This window comes from Coffea eugenioides, chromosome 8 (genome assembly GCF_003713205.1).
Source record: "Coffea eugenioides isolate CCC68of chromosome 8, Ceug_1.0, whole genome shotgun sequence".
In the NCBI taxonomy this organism is placed as follows: domain Eukaryota; kingdom Viridiplantae; phylum Streptophyta; class Magnoliopsida; order Gentianales; family Rubiaceae; genus Coffea; species Coffea eugenioides.
In genome coordinates, this window is record NC_040042.1 from 33,696,172 (window position 1) to 33,712,379 (window position 16,208).

Consider the following 16,208-nt stretch of genomic DNA (forward strand, 5'->3'; position numbering starts at 1 on the left):
GTTTAGTGCTCTCGGTGTCATGTTAAGCCTTCTAACAGATGTGCTAAAAGACTTGGTGCTATTAGTTAAAACTAGTGTATTAATTTGCCTCTTTAAGGCCTTTCTTCATTGATACTCCCATGGTCCAGTTTTTGGATTTCTAGTCTTGGTTAGTAATCGTCAGTCTTATTCATAAAAATGGTATTGGAATGATTTTTCTTTTAATGGCATGACAACAATTGGCAATCGAGGCTATGATTTGGGGAGAACAATTGGCAACGTACGGAATGTGCAAATCATTTCAGACCAAACATAAAACTATCCAACTTTCCAAGGAACCCATTACTCATTTTAAGAGTCCAATGGGCTGGATAAATACTGGTAATTATTTTATAAGCAATTCCATTAATTGTAAGCTGTAATATTACATTTGTGAATCATTATATTATGGCCAATTGTTTTTCCCAATAACCCGAGGTGTAATTTTTGATCAATAGAAATATTTTGAAACTTTAATCTATAAATTTCTTAAATAATTTTTTAATACCATGAAAAAATTATTTTTTAAACCAATAACAATACAAAAAGTTAATTCCGATAGAGCTTTCTAGTCCAACTGATCTTTGATCGAATTTAATCGGTTTAGTCACAATTTTAGATTATCCTTCAAAGTGAAAAGGTGACACGATCGAACCGATCAAGCACGATCGAATCGATCAAACCGATCATACTATATGTTTATGTTCAATCAATGCGTTGTAAGTGTAAGTCTAAGGTTAATCATTGAAAAGTTCAATATTAAGATCTTGTAAGTGATAGTAAGCTTCTAATTAACACAAAGTTCAATGGCAATTGCTTTGGAATTGAAAACATTCAATATATATACATATGTGTTTATGTTCAATCAATGCGTTGTAAGTGTAAGCATAAGGTTAATCATTGAAAAGTTCAATAGTAAGATCTTGTAAGTGATAGTAAGCTTCTAATTAACACAAAGTTCAATGGCAATTGCTTTGGAATTGAAAACATTGAATATATATATGTATATGTTTATGTTCAATCAATGCATTGTAAGTGTAAGCCTAAGGTTAATCATTGAAAAGTTCAATAGTAAGATCTTGTAAGTGATAGGAAGTTTCTAATTAACACAAAGTTCAATGGCAATTGCTTTGGAATTGAAAACATTGAATATATATATATATATTCAATGTTTATGTTCAATCAATTCTAATCCCAATGTTTGTCAATGGAAACTTCATGTATTCACAAGTTAATTTTCTTGTTTCATAAACTAATTCGATCCTTCCAATGGCTTGTTAGACTACAAGCCGTACATAATTGCTAGCAGCATAAAATAAATTGAGTAAGCGAAAACATTTTGATTAAAAGAATGTTTTTTGTTAGCTTCTTTTGAATTTTTAATTATTTTTATATTTTTAGTTGTTATATTACACTATATATAGCTTTAACAAAATTTTTATTTTTAGTTGTTATATAGTTGTAACAAAATTTTTTGATTGTTATATTATATTGTATATAGCTCTTGCAAAATTTTTATTTGTTACATTTTTAGTTGTTATATAGCTTTAACAAAATTTTTAGCTGTTATATTATATTGTATATAGCTTTAACAAGATTTTTAGTTGTTATATAGCTTTAACGAAATTTTGCCCAAGCACACAAAAATTGCTATTAGTAGCGCGGCAAATTGAAAAATTCAAGAGGCTTGACTAATTTACTTTGGCGTCATTAGTACCGCCTTTATTTCAGACATCTTCTCCCTCTCTTGTTGTCCTCTGCCTTTGTCCTCTCTCTCTGTTTCAAGCTCGCACCACCAATTTGAGTCAATTGCCGTCCATGAACTCGCACCCATTTGGGTAACTTGGTTGAGCTCGCACCAGGCAAATCCCTAATTCGGCTGTTGTGTTGGCTTGGTGGCAACAAATCAGAAATTAGGGCTTCAAAGCTTGGGTGGTGGGTGGAGTTCAGATCTTGAAGCTTGGGGAAACCGAGAAGTTAGGGATTCAAGCCATAGTTTGAGGTAATTTCAGTATTTTGTGTCTAATTTTGCATTGCATGGTAGACATGTTCTTGCATTGCATGGTAGATTTAGTTTTTAGGCTATTCGATTCCCATCTCTGACAAGCATCTTCTCCATTTCTGAGAAGCACATTTCTAGGTAGAGTGTTTGCTTTGGGGGGTGGTGGTGGTATATTCATTATCTGGAATTGCATGTGAAATTCATGGTGAAAAATCTAATTTTAATGGCTGGAGTTTTGAGTAGGAAATCGCATGACTGTCATAACACTTTCCAGCTTAACCGATGGAATTTCTTGGAGTTGAGTGGATATTTTGGTATAAAGTTTGCTGGAAAATGCTGGTTTTATACTTATTTTGTCTGTTATGAGCCTGTGGGTGTGATTTGTGGCTGGAACTGAAATTTAAAATGATTAAAAGTTGAAGGGAAAAGAAAACTGTGATAACCGAGAGTTGTTACTTGAGTTACAGCTTGTTATCTGAATTTTCTATGGAGAATTATGCTAGGATTGCATGGAATATGTTTATCTCTGATCTTATAGAATATTTACTTGCAAAACTAGTCGGATAATTACTCCCTGCATGTTGAGTTAGGAGGAGGAAAGTAAGGAAGTTAGGGGGGGGAGGAAAACAGTCTTGTACTTGACTGTTTAGCTACTGAAAATCTGCATTTAGCTGAGGACTGAATTACGGTTGCTTTTGCTGGAATTATGTGTTGAAGGTACATATTGTTTGATCCAGATTAAGCAAGGATAGCATAAATACTGAGTGCTTAGTGTTTTCATCCAATAAAAGATGAAATGTTAATGAAACTTAGGAGGTATATTGCTGGAATTTTGTTTGCTCGCTGAAGTGACAATGAGTTGGGTTTGATATGGTGTATTTGGAAACTCTAAGGCAATCTGGTATATAACATCTTGACCCTGTCATTCATGATTCATTTTAGTAAACTTGAGACCTGAAAAGCTAGTGAATTTTGAGAGAAATTAAACAACAAAGGTGAATAAAAGTTGAGTTGGCCGAGAAGGAAGAAATGAAAAGTTTAACCAGCTTTACTCTTTGAGTTGGGTTGGAAATGATTTAATCTTAGTTTATATATCTCACAAGACTTTAAGTTTGGTGTGTGTGTGTATTTGTTGGTAGAATACATTATCCTTAAATCCTTAAGCTGCAGAGGTTGAAACAACCCTCAATTATAACTACTTAAGTGCCTCAAATCCTTAAATTCAGAGTTTACCTACTCAGTTTTGTAGAAAAATTGGTATTAAAAAAAAAGAAAATTTACATATCTCAGATCATCGGCAACTTAGTTGCTGCACTGAATCGTATATTCCCCATTTGTTTCTCTATTCTGTTGACAGCTCCATAGTCTTCCCCTGGTTTATTCTTGAAGAATGCCATTTGTTACTTGTCATGCCAGTTTATTGTTTAAGTAGTACTTCTTTATAATAGCATTTGTAAGTTAAAGAAACTATAGGTAGAGTGTTTGCTCCAATAAATTTTAAACATTTACATTTGTCCCTTTCTTCACTCAAATATTATGCAGGTATGGCCCGTAGAGGTCGAAAATGTAAGCGCGCTGCAAATGGATTGAGAGATGAACCAATTGAGCAACCTCCCTCATGTCATGAAACAAGGCAGCAGCCTCCACTTGGAACAAGCCATGAAAATGTAATTGAACAAGTGCAAGGAGAAGCTGCTCGGGCACCTCAATCTGCAATTCAGAATTCTACATTGGGAATAATACATGAATCAGGTGACCAAGTCACTCAACAAGCTGATGGAGGTTCCAAGTCGCATGAGCACTGCCAGAACTCTCCAATTCAACAATCTCCACTTGGAACAAGGCATGAAGCAACTGAACAAAGTCCAAATCAGGACTCTCGAGGTCCACATTCCAGTGACACCACCTTCATGTCATGCAACTCGGACAATGCAGGTATTACTAACTGTTTTGAACCAATTCCAGAAGTGCATTTTGTTATGTTCATAACTTGCACATTTTTCTTATTTTATACAGGAAAAGAAACTACAAATGATTCAAGTGAAGTACATCAGAAAACCCGAGGCCCTACATTTATGAAAGAAATTTGGGGTCGGCCTAAGGAACTTCCACGGATTGAGATTAAACTCGATGACAATGGGATCCCAATAAGTGAGAAAACCTCTTTCTCTGAATTCTTGGGCAGTTTGGCTAGGAATGGTATGTATTGTCCAGTAGATGTTGAAACATGGCTTAAGATGCCAAGGAAACTTAAAATGGACATGTTAGAAGTGATAAAGGTAATGGTAGCTTTTGTATTATGTATGCTTTGTACAAAAATTACTGTGAAGTTGTGTTGATTTTCTTGTTGCTAACTACGTTTTAGGAAAGGTTTGCTTTGCCTATGGGACTGGAAGCTTGGACCTTAAGATCAATTGGCAAAAAATGGAGAAGCTGGAAGGCAGATTTAAAGGCTAACTATTTTGATCCTGCCGTGCCAAATGCTGAAGCTCGGTTTCAAAAGGACATAAGGGTACGGGAAGAGCAATGGATCAAACTTTGGGCTTATTGGAAAAGTGAAGAAGCAAAGGTACAAATCAGCTACAACATTCTTCATAAAGTTGTGTTTATTCAATGCTGTAATCTTGCTTTTGATTTTGAAATTTAGAAACTAAGTGAGAAGAACAAGAAAGCTAGAGGGGAGAAGAAGATGAACCACACAATCGGAAAAAAATCATTTGCTCATCTTCGGAACCACTTGGTGATACCTCATCAACTTTCTAGTTGCTAATTTTTTTTGCTCGTACATGTTTCATTATGTTAGCTTGTTTTTTAATTATATGCTAAATGCTAAAACTATAATTAAAACGATTCAATTTCTTATAGTCCAAACAGTTGGGAAGACCTCCTACTAGAGTAGAAATATTCAATAAGTTTTATACCCATGCCGATGGAACTCCATCAAGTACCATAGTTGCTGAGAATTTGGTAAGGATCCCAGAACACAAGCCTATCAATTCTACCATGGATGTTTTCAGACAGTCTTTTGCAATAACAAGTGTTTTCCTTTATTATGTAGGAAAAACTGACTGAGCTGAAAAATCAGCTTCCATCGGATTCGCAAGATCCAGTTGGTCGTGATGATATATTTGCCCAGGTGGTTGGGCAAGACAAACATGGTCATGTTCGCTTGTTTAGTGACGGTGTGAATCCAACGGACTTATGGGAAGACATTCCTAGTCGTAACACATACTACCGTATAAGTGTTCAACAACAGTCAACATTGGTCCGTTTGGAGGAAAGGCTTCAGCGACAAGATGATGAAATAGCCAGCTTGAAGAAAATGGTTTTAGTTCAACATGGAAGGGGCTCTCCAATTGACAGCCCAAGACATCCTTCATCATCATCTAACAATGTGTCAAGCCATGCTCCATCGCGAGCCACGTGACCTATTCGAGTAAGTATTTACAACTTCTAAACTTTTGCATTTGTAATCTGGAATTTGGCATGAGTTTGATTCTTGTACTTGTTGGATGTTTGCTAGGTAGGGAATATGGTTTCACTAAAAAGTTTGTTTGACCCAACAAAAATCGTGGCAAAGGGATATTTACGGAGTCTGAATCCATTGGATGAGGTCGGGGGACAAGCTCTTGGGCCAAACTGGTGTGAAATACAGATACAAGTTGCAATGACTCCACGTGAGCAATTGATTAGACCATATGGTTTACAACAAACGATTCAAGATGCACTTGGTGCACCAGTTGCTTGGCCTTGTCATTTGGTGAGATATGCACTTAAATACATTGCGGATTTTCTAGAATTTTAGTTCTAGTTATGATGATCTAATGATCCCCTTGGTCTTTGTGCACAGGTGGAACCAGCTGAAGAATGATGGGGACTTCGTGGTTATGCCTGAGGACTCTCAACAAAATGGAAAGTTTGGAAGCTACTTCTACTTCTTTCAACTTATTAGGGATGAGAGTCTTTTATTTTGTGCTTCCGATAGAGCTTTCAAGTTATTGTAAATGAGAATCTTTCGGTACTGGTTTGATATTTTAGTACTTGCTTTTAGCACTTGTTTGCGATTTTAGTATTTGCTATGTTTGTACTTGTTATCGACTTTTAATTCAATGAATTATATTTCAGTATCGACTTCTTCTTTTACATTGCTATATGCATTCTGCTCTTTGGGATAAATTTACAAGTCCCTTGGGATTCTGGTTGATGGAATGTACAGCAGGGAGGACTAATTGCAGGTTGCTTCCATATAAAAAAAAAAACCAGAGAAAATTCTCCTGGCAATTAAAAGTGTCAGCATAGCTTAAGCTTCGAAAAACACTAATAACAAATGGGCATGTCGTCCAACACATTGTAGATTCACATGGCTACGTGTCCTTAAAGCCATATATTAAGACAACTCAAGATGCCTTCATAAATTTGATATCCTACTGATTCCCTACTGATGTCCTAACGCTATACAGACACTTTCGATTATCACAAAAAAAGGATTTTGTTGGCAGAGGTAAAGATATAGCAGCATGGTTTGCCTGACACATTTGAATGCTGCTAAAGATTTGAGGCTATCCCCACATTGGAAGGGACAACACTCGCCCTGGGTGTCAGGATAGATAAGGTGTCAGGTTAGATTTTCTCTACTGACACCTTTAAATGCTGCTAAAGGCCATTTTTGTTGTAGTGGGGGATCGTTTTAGATGGGCATGAGTCACTTTATTAACTGGGTTATTATTACTTTACTCTGTTCAACTATATCACTGCTATCAGTTTACCCCCTAACGTTATCTTTTAGTCACTTCACTCTCATAAGTAATTCAATTCAATGTGTTAAGAAATTTTGGACAAAAATACCTTTTATTCTATAGCATTACTATGTTATTATTATTACTTTATTCCTTTAAATTATAACAATATAATCGCTGTAATTCCTAACATTATTTTCTAGGCAATTTATTTCATTGTTAATCTAACTAGTATGGTAAAAAAATTTTAAATATATTTACCCTTATATATATAATTAAAAATAAAAAAGTTGGAATGATTATTTTTCTTTTTTTTCACTTTAAGAGATCCAAAAATATAAAAATAAAAGAGTTTTCTCAAATTTCTTTTTTCACACTTATTAATACTAGGAAAAGAAAAAGAGATAGGAAAGAAAGAGACAGAAAATTAGATTTTGTAAAAAATAAAAATAAAGAAAAGTCTAATATTATCATATTAATTTAAGGTTGTTGGGATTAGGATTGAAATATAGTGGTAAATAGTGAAGTAAAATAATTTTAAAATAATAAAAGTATTTAATTCTTTCTTATTTGTATTTTTTAAAAAAGAAATTGAGCTCTCCCTCTCTCTCTTCTCTCTCTCTCTCTGCTCTCTCTTCTCTCTCTCTCCCCCTCTCCCTTCCTCTCCCGATTTTTTCTATTTTTTTTAATATTAATAAGATTGTCAATAAGAAAGAGATTAATATTTTGACTTTTTTTCTTGATACTAAAGAGGAGAAGAGCCACTCTAAATTTTTTATTATTTTTATTATATAAAGAGGAGGGTACTTTCTTCTAAAGTTTTTTAACTTAATAAGTTGATTTAATGGTGGGATAAATTGCCTAAAAAATAACTATATGGAGTAAATTGATAATGAGCCTATAGTTTATGGGGGTAAAGTGATAATAACTTTAAGGACTAAACTTGTCTTTTTATTTTAATTAACGAATAAATTTGACCGTTAGTTTTAGAGGTAAAGCGACTAAAAGATAACGTTAAAGGGGAAATTGATAGTAGCACCGAACATTAAGGGGGTAAAGTGATAATAACCCTTATTAACTACTCATGACCTATTTATTGTTTTACTTACTTTTTTCTTCAATGTTCTATTTAGCAAGAAAAATAATATATCATTGTAATGAAAAAAGAAACATAAAAACTTATTAAATAAATATTTTTACCCAAACAAAATGGAAAAATAAAAAAGAAAAAATTGCACAAAGTACCACCAACTTCAAGTACTTGAACATAGTTTAGGTATTAACAGAAGAAGTTAGTTAACCCAAAATTTGAAGTGTTTGCTAAACTTATTGGAAGGGAGGGAGGAAGATGGATAAAGCAAAAAAAAAAAAAGATGTGTTGCATATCCAAGTCGATTTATTTATGGGCGGTCCAATGTACAACGGTCAATCACAAAAAAGATAGTGTATAATAAACTAATAAAGGATGGATGGCTGCTGGGAAACATTTAACAAATCATATTCTTATCCAGTTTCGGGAAAGTTGTCATCCTCTGAGACCCTGACAAGTAGTGCCATTCGGGCTCCACCATATTTGGAACTTCCATTTATGGAGACCTTTTGTATTCTACATGTGGGGTCCTGATGATGCGTCTATGCACTTTTTTTCTGTCATATTCCTTATAAAGTATGAATAGACAAATAGAGTGTAACTAATTTTGAATGTAAACATTATTTTGCATTACTTTTTGCTACGATCAAACACTCTTTTGTGTAATAATTAGAGTCATTTCATTTCGGTTACCAAATAAATCAGTAATGTGAGTAATCAGAATTAAAACTGAGCTATTACCAATTGATTCAATAATGTAAACAATTAAGATGAAAGTTCCGGTCACAGTTGTATATATTTTATGCAAATATGAAAATTGAAATAGCACTACAAAATATTTATTACCCATTATTATCATCAACACAAACATGACTAAAAGCTGAATACTAATCACAAAGTCACAAACAAGACGACGAAACAAACCAAAGTCTGAAAAGAAAGTCCAATTCGAGTACTAGACTACTACTCCTGAATAATAAGTCACATGAGAGTATTTTAATGAAAAAATAAAAAGTAGAATGCGAAGATCGTGTATGGAAAGCCAACTCAGGAATCAATTCGAGCAGACAAAATCCAACTAGCAATCAATTCCCACACCATCTCTAACGGGGGAGAAAAAGAAGAGGAAAAAAAGGTAAGAACATATGATACTCTCTTCTACATGGAATTTTGTTATTGCTGATCTTTTGCTTAATTTAGCATGTAGAAATAAGTTCACAATAGCATTGTTGGTAAGCTAAGATATCCACAGAAAGCCACTTTGCTACAATTTAAAAGAAAAAAGATCCCCAAAGTAGGGTTAGATTAAGCATACTGAATATTAAGAATAACCAAAGAGAACTCAATTTTAGAAGTAGAAAATGTAGAAATCAAGATCTGTAGCTATAGGGAATGTGAGAGTCAAAGAAAGCAAATGGCAAGCACTTGATAATTTTAGAGATAACCACAATCACCAAATTTTGTATCATGAGCATATGGGATTATTGTCATATAATTTACGCTACTCTTCATATGCTTATAATTCACCAAAGTTTCTAATTATGATTTTGTTTCATTATTTTTTAATACATCAATCAATTTCTACAAGTCCCAAAACAAACTAATACAAATGAATCTCTCACTCTCTCTCTTTTTGCAGCAGTTGATATGGTTCATTAGCTGACAAACAACAGAAACAGTACAATGAAAGATGCACAGAGCCAATAAGACACAAAATGCTAGCACTACAAACCCAACAACACAATCCCAATCACAACAGTCGACAACTTTGTGTACAACTATTATTCGATAACAAATTTTGCAATTAGTTATAAAGTATATAAGTAAAAATATTTTCCTTTTAAAAAAGCCTAAAAACCAAATCTCATACATAATATGGCAATTTTATTTACTTTTTAAGGAGAGACCCAATCTAATGTAGGGGGTATAGTAATTTTTTCCTTACAACTATTATTTCATAGCAAATTATTTGGTCAATTATGCAGACTCTGTAAAATTTCTCTCTTTTAAAAGCAAAAAGAGTACATAAAATTGCTAATTATTAACTATTTCATGAGAGATCCAATCTAATATTGAAGGAGGTCGGAAAAGGAGTTGGTTTGTTTGACTAACCGAAGAAGAAAAGAGACTATTCAAACAACAAGTAAGCCAAGGCAGGCCAAAAAAGTTCAAACCCACAGCACATGCTTTTCACCAAATGATACTACATTTTCATTTTGAGATGATAAAATCAAATAGAAAGCATGTGAATTATTACTAGTATCAGAAGAAGAACCTATTCATGTAGCAAATGTTGTTAGTCAATGCTATTGTGCTGATTATAAGTCTTGTAGTGCAATGTACAACGCCCACAACAATTAATTGTCTTAATAATTTGTTGAGACTAATGCATGGTGAAAGGATATATTACCAGTAAAAAATAGGCTAATTATGTTCCTTCGATACATTGTAGTGCTTTATGAAGAACCGTGTTAAACTCCAGGTCTCGTCACAATAATGGAACGTCTGTGGTTCATGAAAGCAAATGTTGTCAGCTGATGGGAGGCTGGTCATTATCACATAATTGACGATAAAGACAAGCACATTTATGTCGCGTAGGAATATAATATGTTTCCAGTAGATCAATAATTTCCTCAAGTGCATAGAGTGGACCATATTAATAAATCACCAAGAGTATTTTAGAGGTTGAATCCAGAGGAACAAGTTAATTTTCTCTACTTTAATTATTCTAGCAAATAGTGAAATTTAAATTCAATGGATTTTTAATCACTAGCTAAGAAAGAAATTAGATAATCAAGGCAAATAAAATAAAGTTGAGAAAACAATTGGCAAGAGATTAAGGTTTCAGATTTTGATCCAAATTTTGAATTAATTATCCAGTTATTTTCTTAACATGTCAAGAATATATCACACAGAGGTACTTATCTCTCTTGATACATCTAAATTGTACCCAATTAAATCTCATGTCTTTTTCGAGATCACAAGTACGTAATTGAACCCTTTAAAATGTTAGATGATTTCAATTACATTATAAAAATTCGAAACTACTCTTGTATTTAAGTGCAATATATTTATTTATCTAGTGCCTGATTGTATGTCCCTTCTAAATTCATTAGGAATCCTAAGAGCATGTTTTTGACGGTCAAACATAAGCATGTAATTAAAACAAGATAGATAAATCAAGACAAAAGTCTTCCTAAATATAAACATGTAGTTAATTAATCCCTATTTATAACTTCCTAAACTTGTAGCCGAAGTATGATAGGATTAGATCGGACAACAATAAGATATTAGTGACCATATGGAATTAGAATTAGAACATGAACACCCAACTCATTTTGCTTTTAATCGACTTTTGAATTGTGTTACTTGTTATTATAATTTAAAACACTACAACTATGAATAAAATGTTGAATAGGTTATTAATTGGTTAATAAGTGATTTGTGAATAGATTTGTTGCCCTTTACTTTCAATAATACGTAATTCAAAACCATGCCCCATTCTCTTGTTTATTTCCCCATTAGTTTGTTTTCTTCTGGTTTTATATATTTGATTTTTCATCATTTTTATATATTTGATTTTTCTTCTGGTTACGGGAAAATATATGATGCCATCAAAGTTGGGTTATTTACCTAAATAATTCAGTCCTTAAAGAAAATTTTAAAAGTGGTCCAAATTTTTGAATTCTTCATAAAGTAGAGATTTTGTCCTTTGAAATGACATCTTCAAATTCACTATTTTAGATAGTGACTATGAAGTTGCCATTTGAGAGGGCAGTTTTAGGTTGTTTATCTTTACTTGTCATTTATGTCTAGCTTGCTTGTTACAGTCATCCAAAGTCACAATTTCAAATGGTAACTTTAAAGTTGCTTCTAGAAAATTGGAAATGATGACTTTGAAGTCACTCTTTCAAATGGCAAAATTTCTGTTTTAGAAACAATTCAAATGTTTGGACTAATTTTGGAGTTTCCAATAAACATTGGATGATTTTGGAAAATACCCAAATCAAAATTTTCAGTTTGGGAATACTTTTAATAATTATTATTTTTTTAGTAAGGCAGAGGTGAAATTTAAGAAATGAGAGGGTGGAAGGAGATTTGCATTTCAGACCTCTAATTCTTGACATTTTGGAACCTTTTTATTGTTTGTAAATACAACTGATGGTGCAAGTAACTTGCATGGCCTCCAACAACTACTTGGGCTGTTGGATCTATATATACGGCCTTCATGTCCTCTGGCTGATCAACACTTAATTAAGCTCACTTCTCCTCAAATTACACCAACAACATGGCCTCGACTGAATCTGTCGTCCTTTCAAACAATCAGCATGAGATTGTCCGTCAATTAGCAGATTTCCCTGAAAACATTTGGGCCGATTCTATCTCTTCATTTACTCTCGACAAGCAGGTTAGATCTCCTTTCCAACTATGTGGCATAAGTTCACATTCACCTCATGTTTTTGTTCGTAGAATATAAATTCCTTTCCTGACTGGGAACCCAATTGGTTTCCTATATGACAGAACGAAGTGGAACTTCTGTTTGCCATTCTCATTTGATTTCGCTATTTCCTTTGCTCCTACCAATACTTATGTAGTATATATCCCCGACATTTTTTTCCTTGTTATCAATTTCATTAATTTATAGGGGAATCGATATGTTATTATTTTTATTGAATCTTGAGTATGGGCTGTTTTTTTTTTAACTTGCTGAAGCTCTAATAATTCAGGTTCTCAATGAAATATTAAAGAAACTAAATAAAAATCTCATTGAAGAAAGATTTGCGCGGTGCTTTCAGGGATATGATTTGTGTGCCAAAGAGATTGAAATGTTAAAGGCAGAAGTGATGAGCATGCTTTTGGCAACCAGCAAAACCATGATGGAGAAACTCAATTTCATAAATCAAATAGAAAGACTTGGTATCTTGCATCACTTTGAGGATGAGATTGAAAACCAACTTCAACAGTTTTTCAATCTGTGCACCAACTTGGGAGAGCATCAAGAATATGATTTATCTGCTGTAGGACTTCAATTTCGACTCTTCAGACAACATGGTTATAATATTTCTTGTGGTATGTGAGTTTCTTACTAAATTCTGTGAGGGACAAAGAAAAAAGAAAATCAGTGACAAAGTGCAAAGTAATCTATATTAAGTCATTAAATAGTAATTTTTCTAACATACTCTGATTGCCTAAATATTTTGTCAAACAGACATCTTCGACCAATTCATTGATGGAAATAGTAAGTTCCAGGAATCCTTATGCAGTGACATGAAAGGTCTACTAAGTCTATATGAAGCTGCTCATGTGAGGACACATGGAGATAAGATTTTAGATGAAGCCCTTGCTTTCACAACCACTCATCTGAAACGGGGACTTTCCTATGTGGGTTCTACTCTTGCAAAACAAGTAACACATGCCCTTGAGAAGCCACTGCATAAGGGCATTTCAAGATATGAGGCCTATTGTTACATCTCCATATACGAGGAAGATGAATCTAATAACAAATTACTGCTAAGGCTTGCCAAACTGGATTACCACTTGTTACAGATGCTATATAAACAAGACCTTTGTGAGATAATAAGGTACTCCCATTGAGACACCAACTCTCGTAATGTCTAAGTCTAAGACTATATAGTAGCAACAATATCCAAAAAAGCAGGGTTTTGTTTTCATTGCTAAATCGGCTGGTAAAATGAGAATTTTAAATTACTAATTCCTTTCTCGGTTTATGTCGCCCAAGCTGGCATCTAATTATCGAAGTTTTATTAAAGACAAACCACCAAAAGAGTTAGTCAATTTAACTATCATTCGTTTTTTAATTTTTTTCTCAAGTATTACGTCAAATGTTTTTCTACATTTATATATTTGTGCTAGACAGATTCTTTAATGGTTGTACAATTATTGCTTCTTATTCTTGACGATATAGATGGGGGAAGAAATTGGACATGAGATCAAAAATTCCATATGCAAGGGAAAGATTTGTCGAATGCTACTTTTGGGCGGTTGGAACCTTTTATGAACCTAAGTACTCTTTTGCTCGACAGATGTTTGCAAAAATAGCAGTGTTTGTTGCAATAGTTGATGATGCCTATGATGCTTACGGCACTCTTGAAGAACTTAAAATTTTCACGGACGCTGTTGACAGGTATGCTTAAGATTTTCTTTTTCTTGATGATACAAAGGTTGTCTTATTGCTTATGGGTCGTGCTCAAACTTGTTATGCTTGCTTGTCCGGTTAAAGACTGTTAAACAGAATGTTTAGACTGAAAACTCAAAAAGAAAAATGATCACTTAATTGGCAGTTTAATTATGGGCCAGCAAATTGAAAAAAACAACTCTTCGCTTCTGTTCAATTACAAATAATGAATAAAATTCTTATCTCAATATTGTAATATTTAGTACCATTCAATTAATTTGGCATGAATTGAGGTGCAAATTAAGTCACTCTACCAAAAGCTGTGGAGTCTAGTAGCTAGTTCAATATTTTCTCATTGTCACCAACTCCTATCTATATTACTGAGAGCTAGATCGATACCTTACACAACACCCTTCTTTGTCACGTATTAAATAAGCTTAGTCTTTCCCAGCACTTGTTTTTGGTGGTAATAGAGAATATAGTAGAAAGATGCATTCATAGGATATAAGGATTTCGAATTCTTGTGAACTCTACTTATAGGTAAGAATTTAGGAGTTACAAATTAAATATAAAAATTTATTGATTAGATAAATCTTTCAATTAAAAAAATATATTTGTCTAGATAAGTACATCAGACATTGTCGAACGGTCATTTTGATGCAAAATAGTTCATATTGATTTTCTTTTACTCATTGGGATATTGGTATTTTCTTTAAATTTAAAAGCACCAGTGAAAACATTAGGTTCAATTTGGCTTGGTCGATACTGCATGCTAATTTTCATTATATTGGAAATTTTGCTTCTGCTGGCAGGTGGGATGGCAATGGAATCGATCAACTCCCAGAATGCTTGAAGACAACCTACATGACACTTCTGAGCCTCAATAAAGAGCTTGAGGAAATTTTAGCTAAAGAGCGAAGAACCTATGCATTCAACAAGTATATTCAAGAAGTATGGTACCATGTTCTTAATTTGATTGACTATGTTAATATATCTACTGTCATATCGGTTGCTACTTGCTGGGCCGAAATAAACAGAGTAAAGTTTTACTGAGAAACCTTTTCTTTGTTTTTTTTTTAACTTCGTAGTTTTACAAGTAAACCTATTGGTGGGACTTTATAATCAAATAAATTACACCAAAGTTTAATGCATTGATATCTGATGAAGGCTATATTAAGACGCTTTAAATTTTTGATGCGTGTCAACCCATAATAAAATTTCATTATTTTAATTTCCATTGCAAATTTTATTATGTTGATTCAGTATTTCTAGTTAAATATTTCCATTCATTCATTTGTTTTTGTCAGTGGGAAAACTATACGAGGACAAGCTTCACTCAGTCAAAGTGGTTTCTTACAAACGAATTGCCACCTTTTGCTGATTACTTGAGCAATAGTCTGATCACAAGCACATACTATCTGCTGGCAGCAGCAGCTTTTCTTGGCATGGATAGTGCCTCGGAGGATGTTATCAATTGGATGTCAACTAATCCTAAACTTTTTGTTGCTTTTACGTAACATGCCAGATTGATTAATGATGTCGCCAGTCATAAGGTTTGAATTTATAGTTTCTATCTTCTTTTCTTTTTCTTTTTCTTTCGTTTTTTGGGGTACGGCTTTTTTTTGGCGGGGGGAAGAAGAGGGGCGGGGGGGTAAACAGTTAATGTTAGTTTTGTGCTAACATTATAACGGAATGTGCACAGGTACCCCGATTTCTATCTGTTCCCGCAGTAGACCTAGTATTGTGTCATGATTACACTTGTTTTTAAGTCTTGTTAACTTCCTGTGCAAACCTTTGCGCAGAACATGCATGCCAACTCGCATGTCTTTCGTGAATCTAGTGAAATATATAGCATACAGTTCATTTTGTTAATAAAAAAACTTTGGGTACAATTTAATTAAAGGTTTAATCTATTTAAACTCTTCGCAATTGAAGTTCGAGAAAGAAAGGGGCAGTGGCACAGCCATTGAATGCTACATGAAAGACTATAATGTGTCAGAGGAAGAGGCAATGAAGAAGTTTGAAGAGATGTGTGAGGATGCTTGGAAGGTAATGAATGAAGAATGCTTAAGGCCTACTACCATTCCAAGAGAAATTTTCAAAGTGATGCTCAATCTGGCACGAATATGCGAAGTTGTTTACGACCAACGTGAAGATAAATTTACTTGTCCGTCTTACCTTGAAGGCTACGTGAAGGCTATGTTCATTGACTCCATATCGGTTTGA

General features: G+C 33.6%; 1 protein-coding gene across 1 annotated transcript; it reads left to right on the forward strand.

Annotated features, from left to right (window-relative positions):
* The first annotated feature begins 12,134 nt into the window (after nt 1-12,134).
* Nucleotides 12,135-16,208, forward strand: LOC113780603 (viridiflorene synthase-like). The gene is made up of 7 exons (XM_027326387.1): nt 12,135-12,254; nt 12,574-12,916; nt 13,056-13,428; nt 13,773-13,991; nt 14,795-14,990; nt 15,290-15,448; nt 15,918-16,208. The coding sequence occupies exons 1-7, from the start codon at nt 12,135-12,137 to the stop codon at nt 16,206-16,208; spliced, it is 1,701 nt and encodes a 566-aa protein (XP_027182188.1).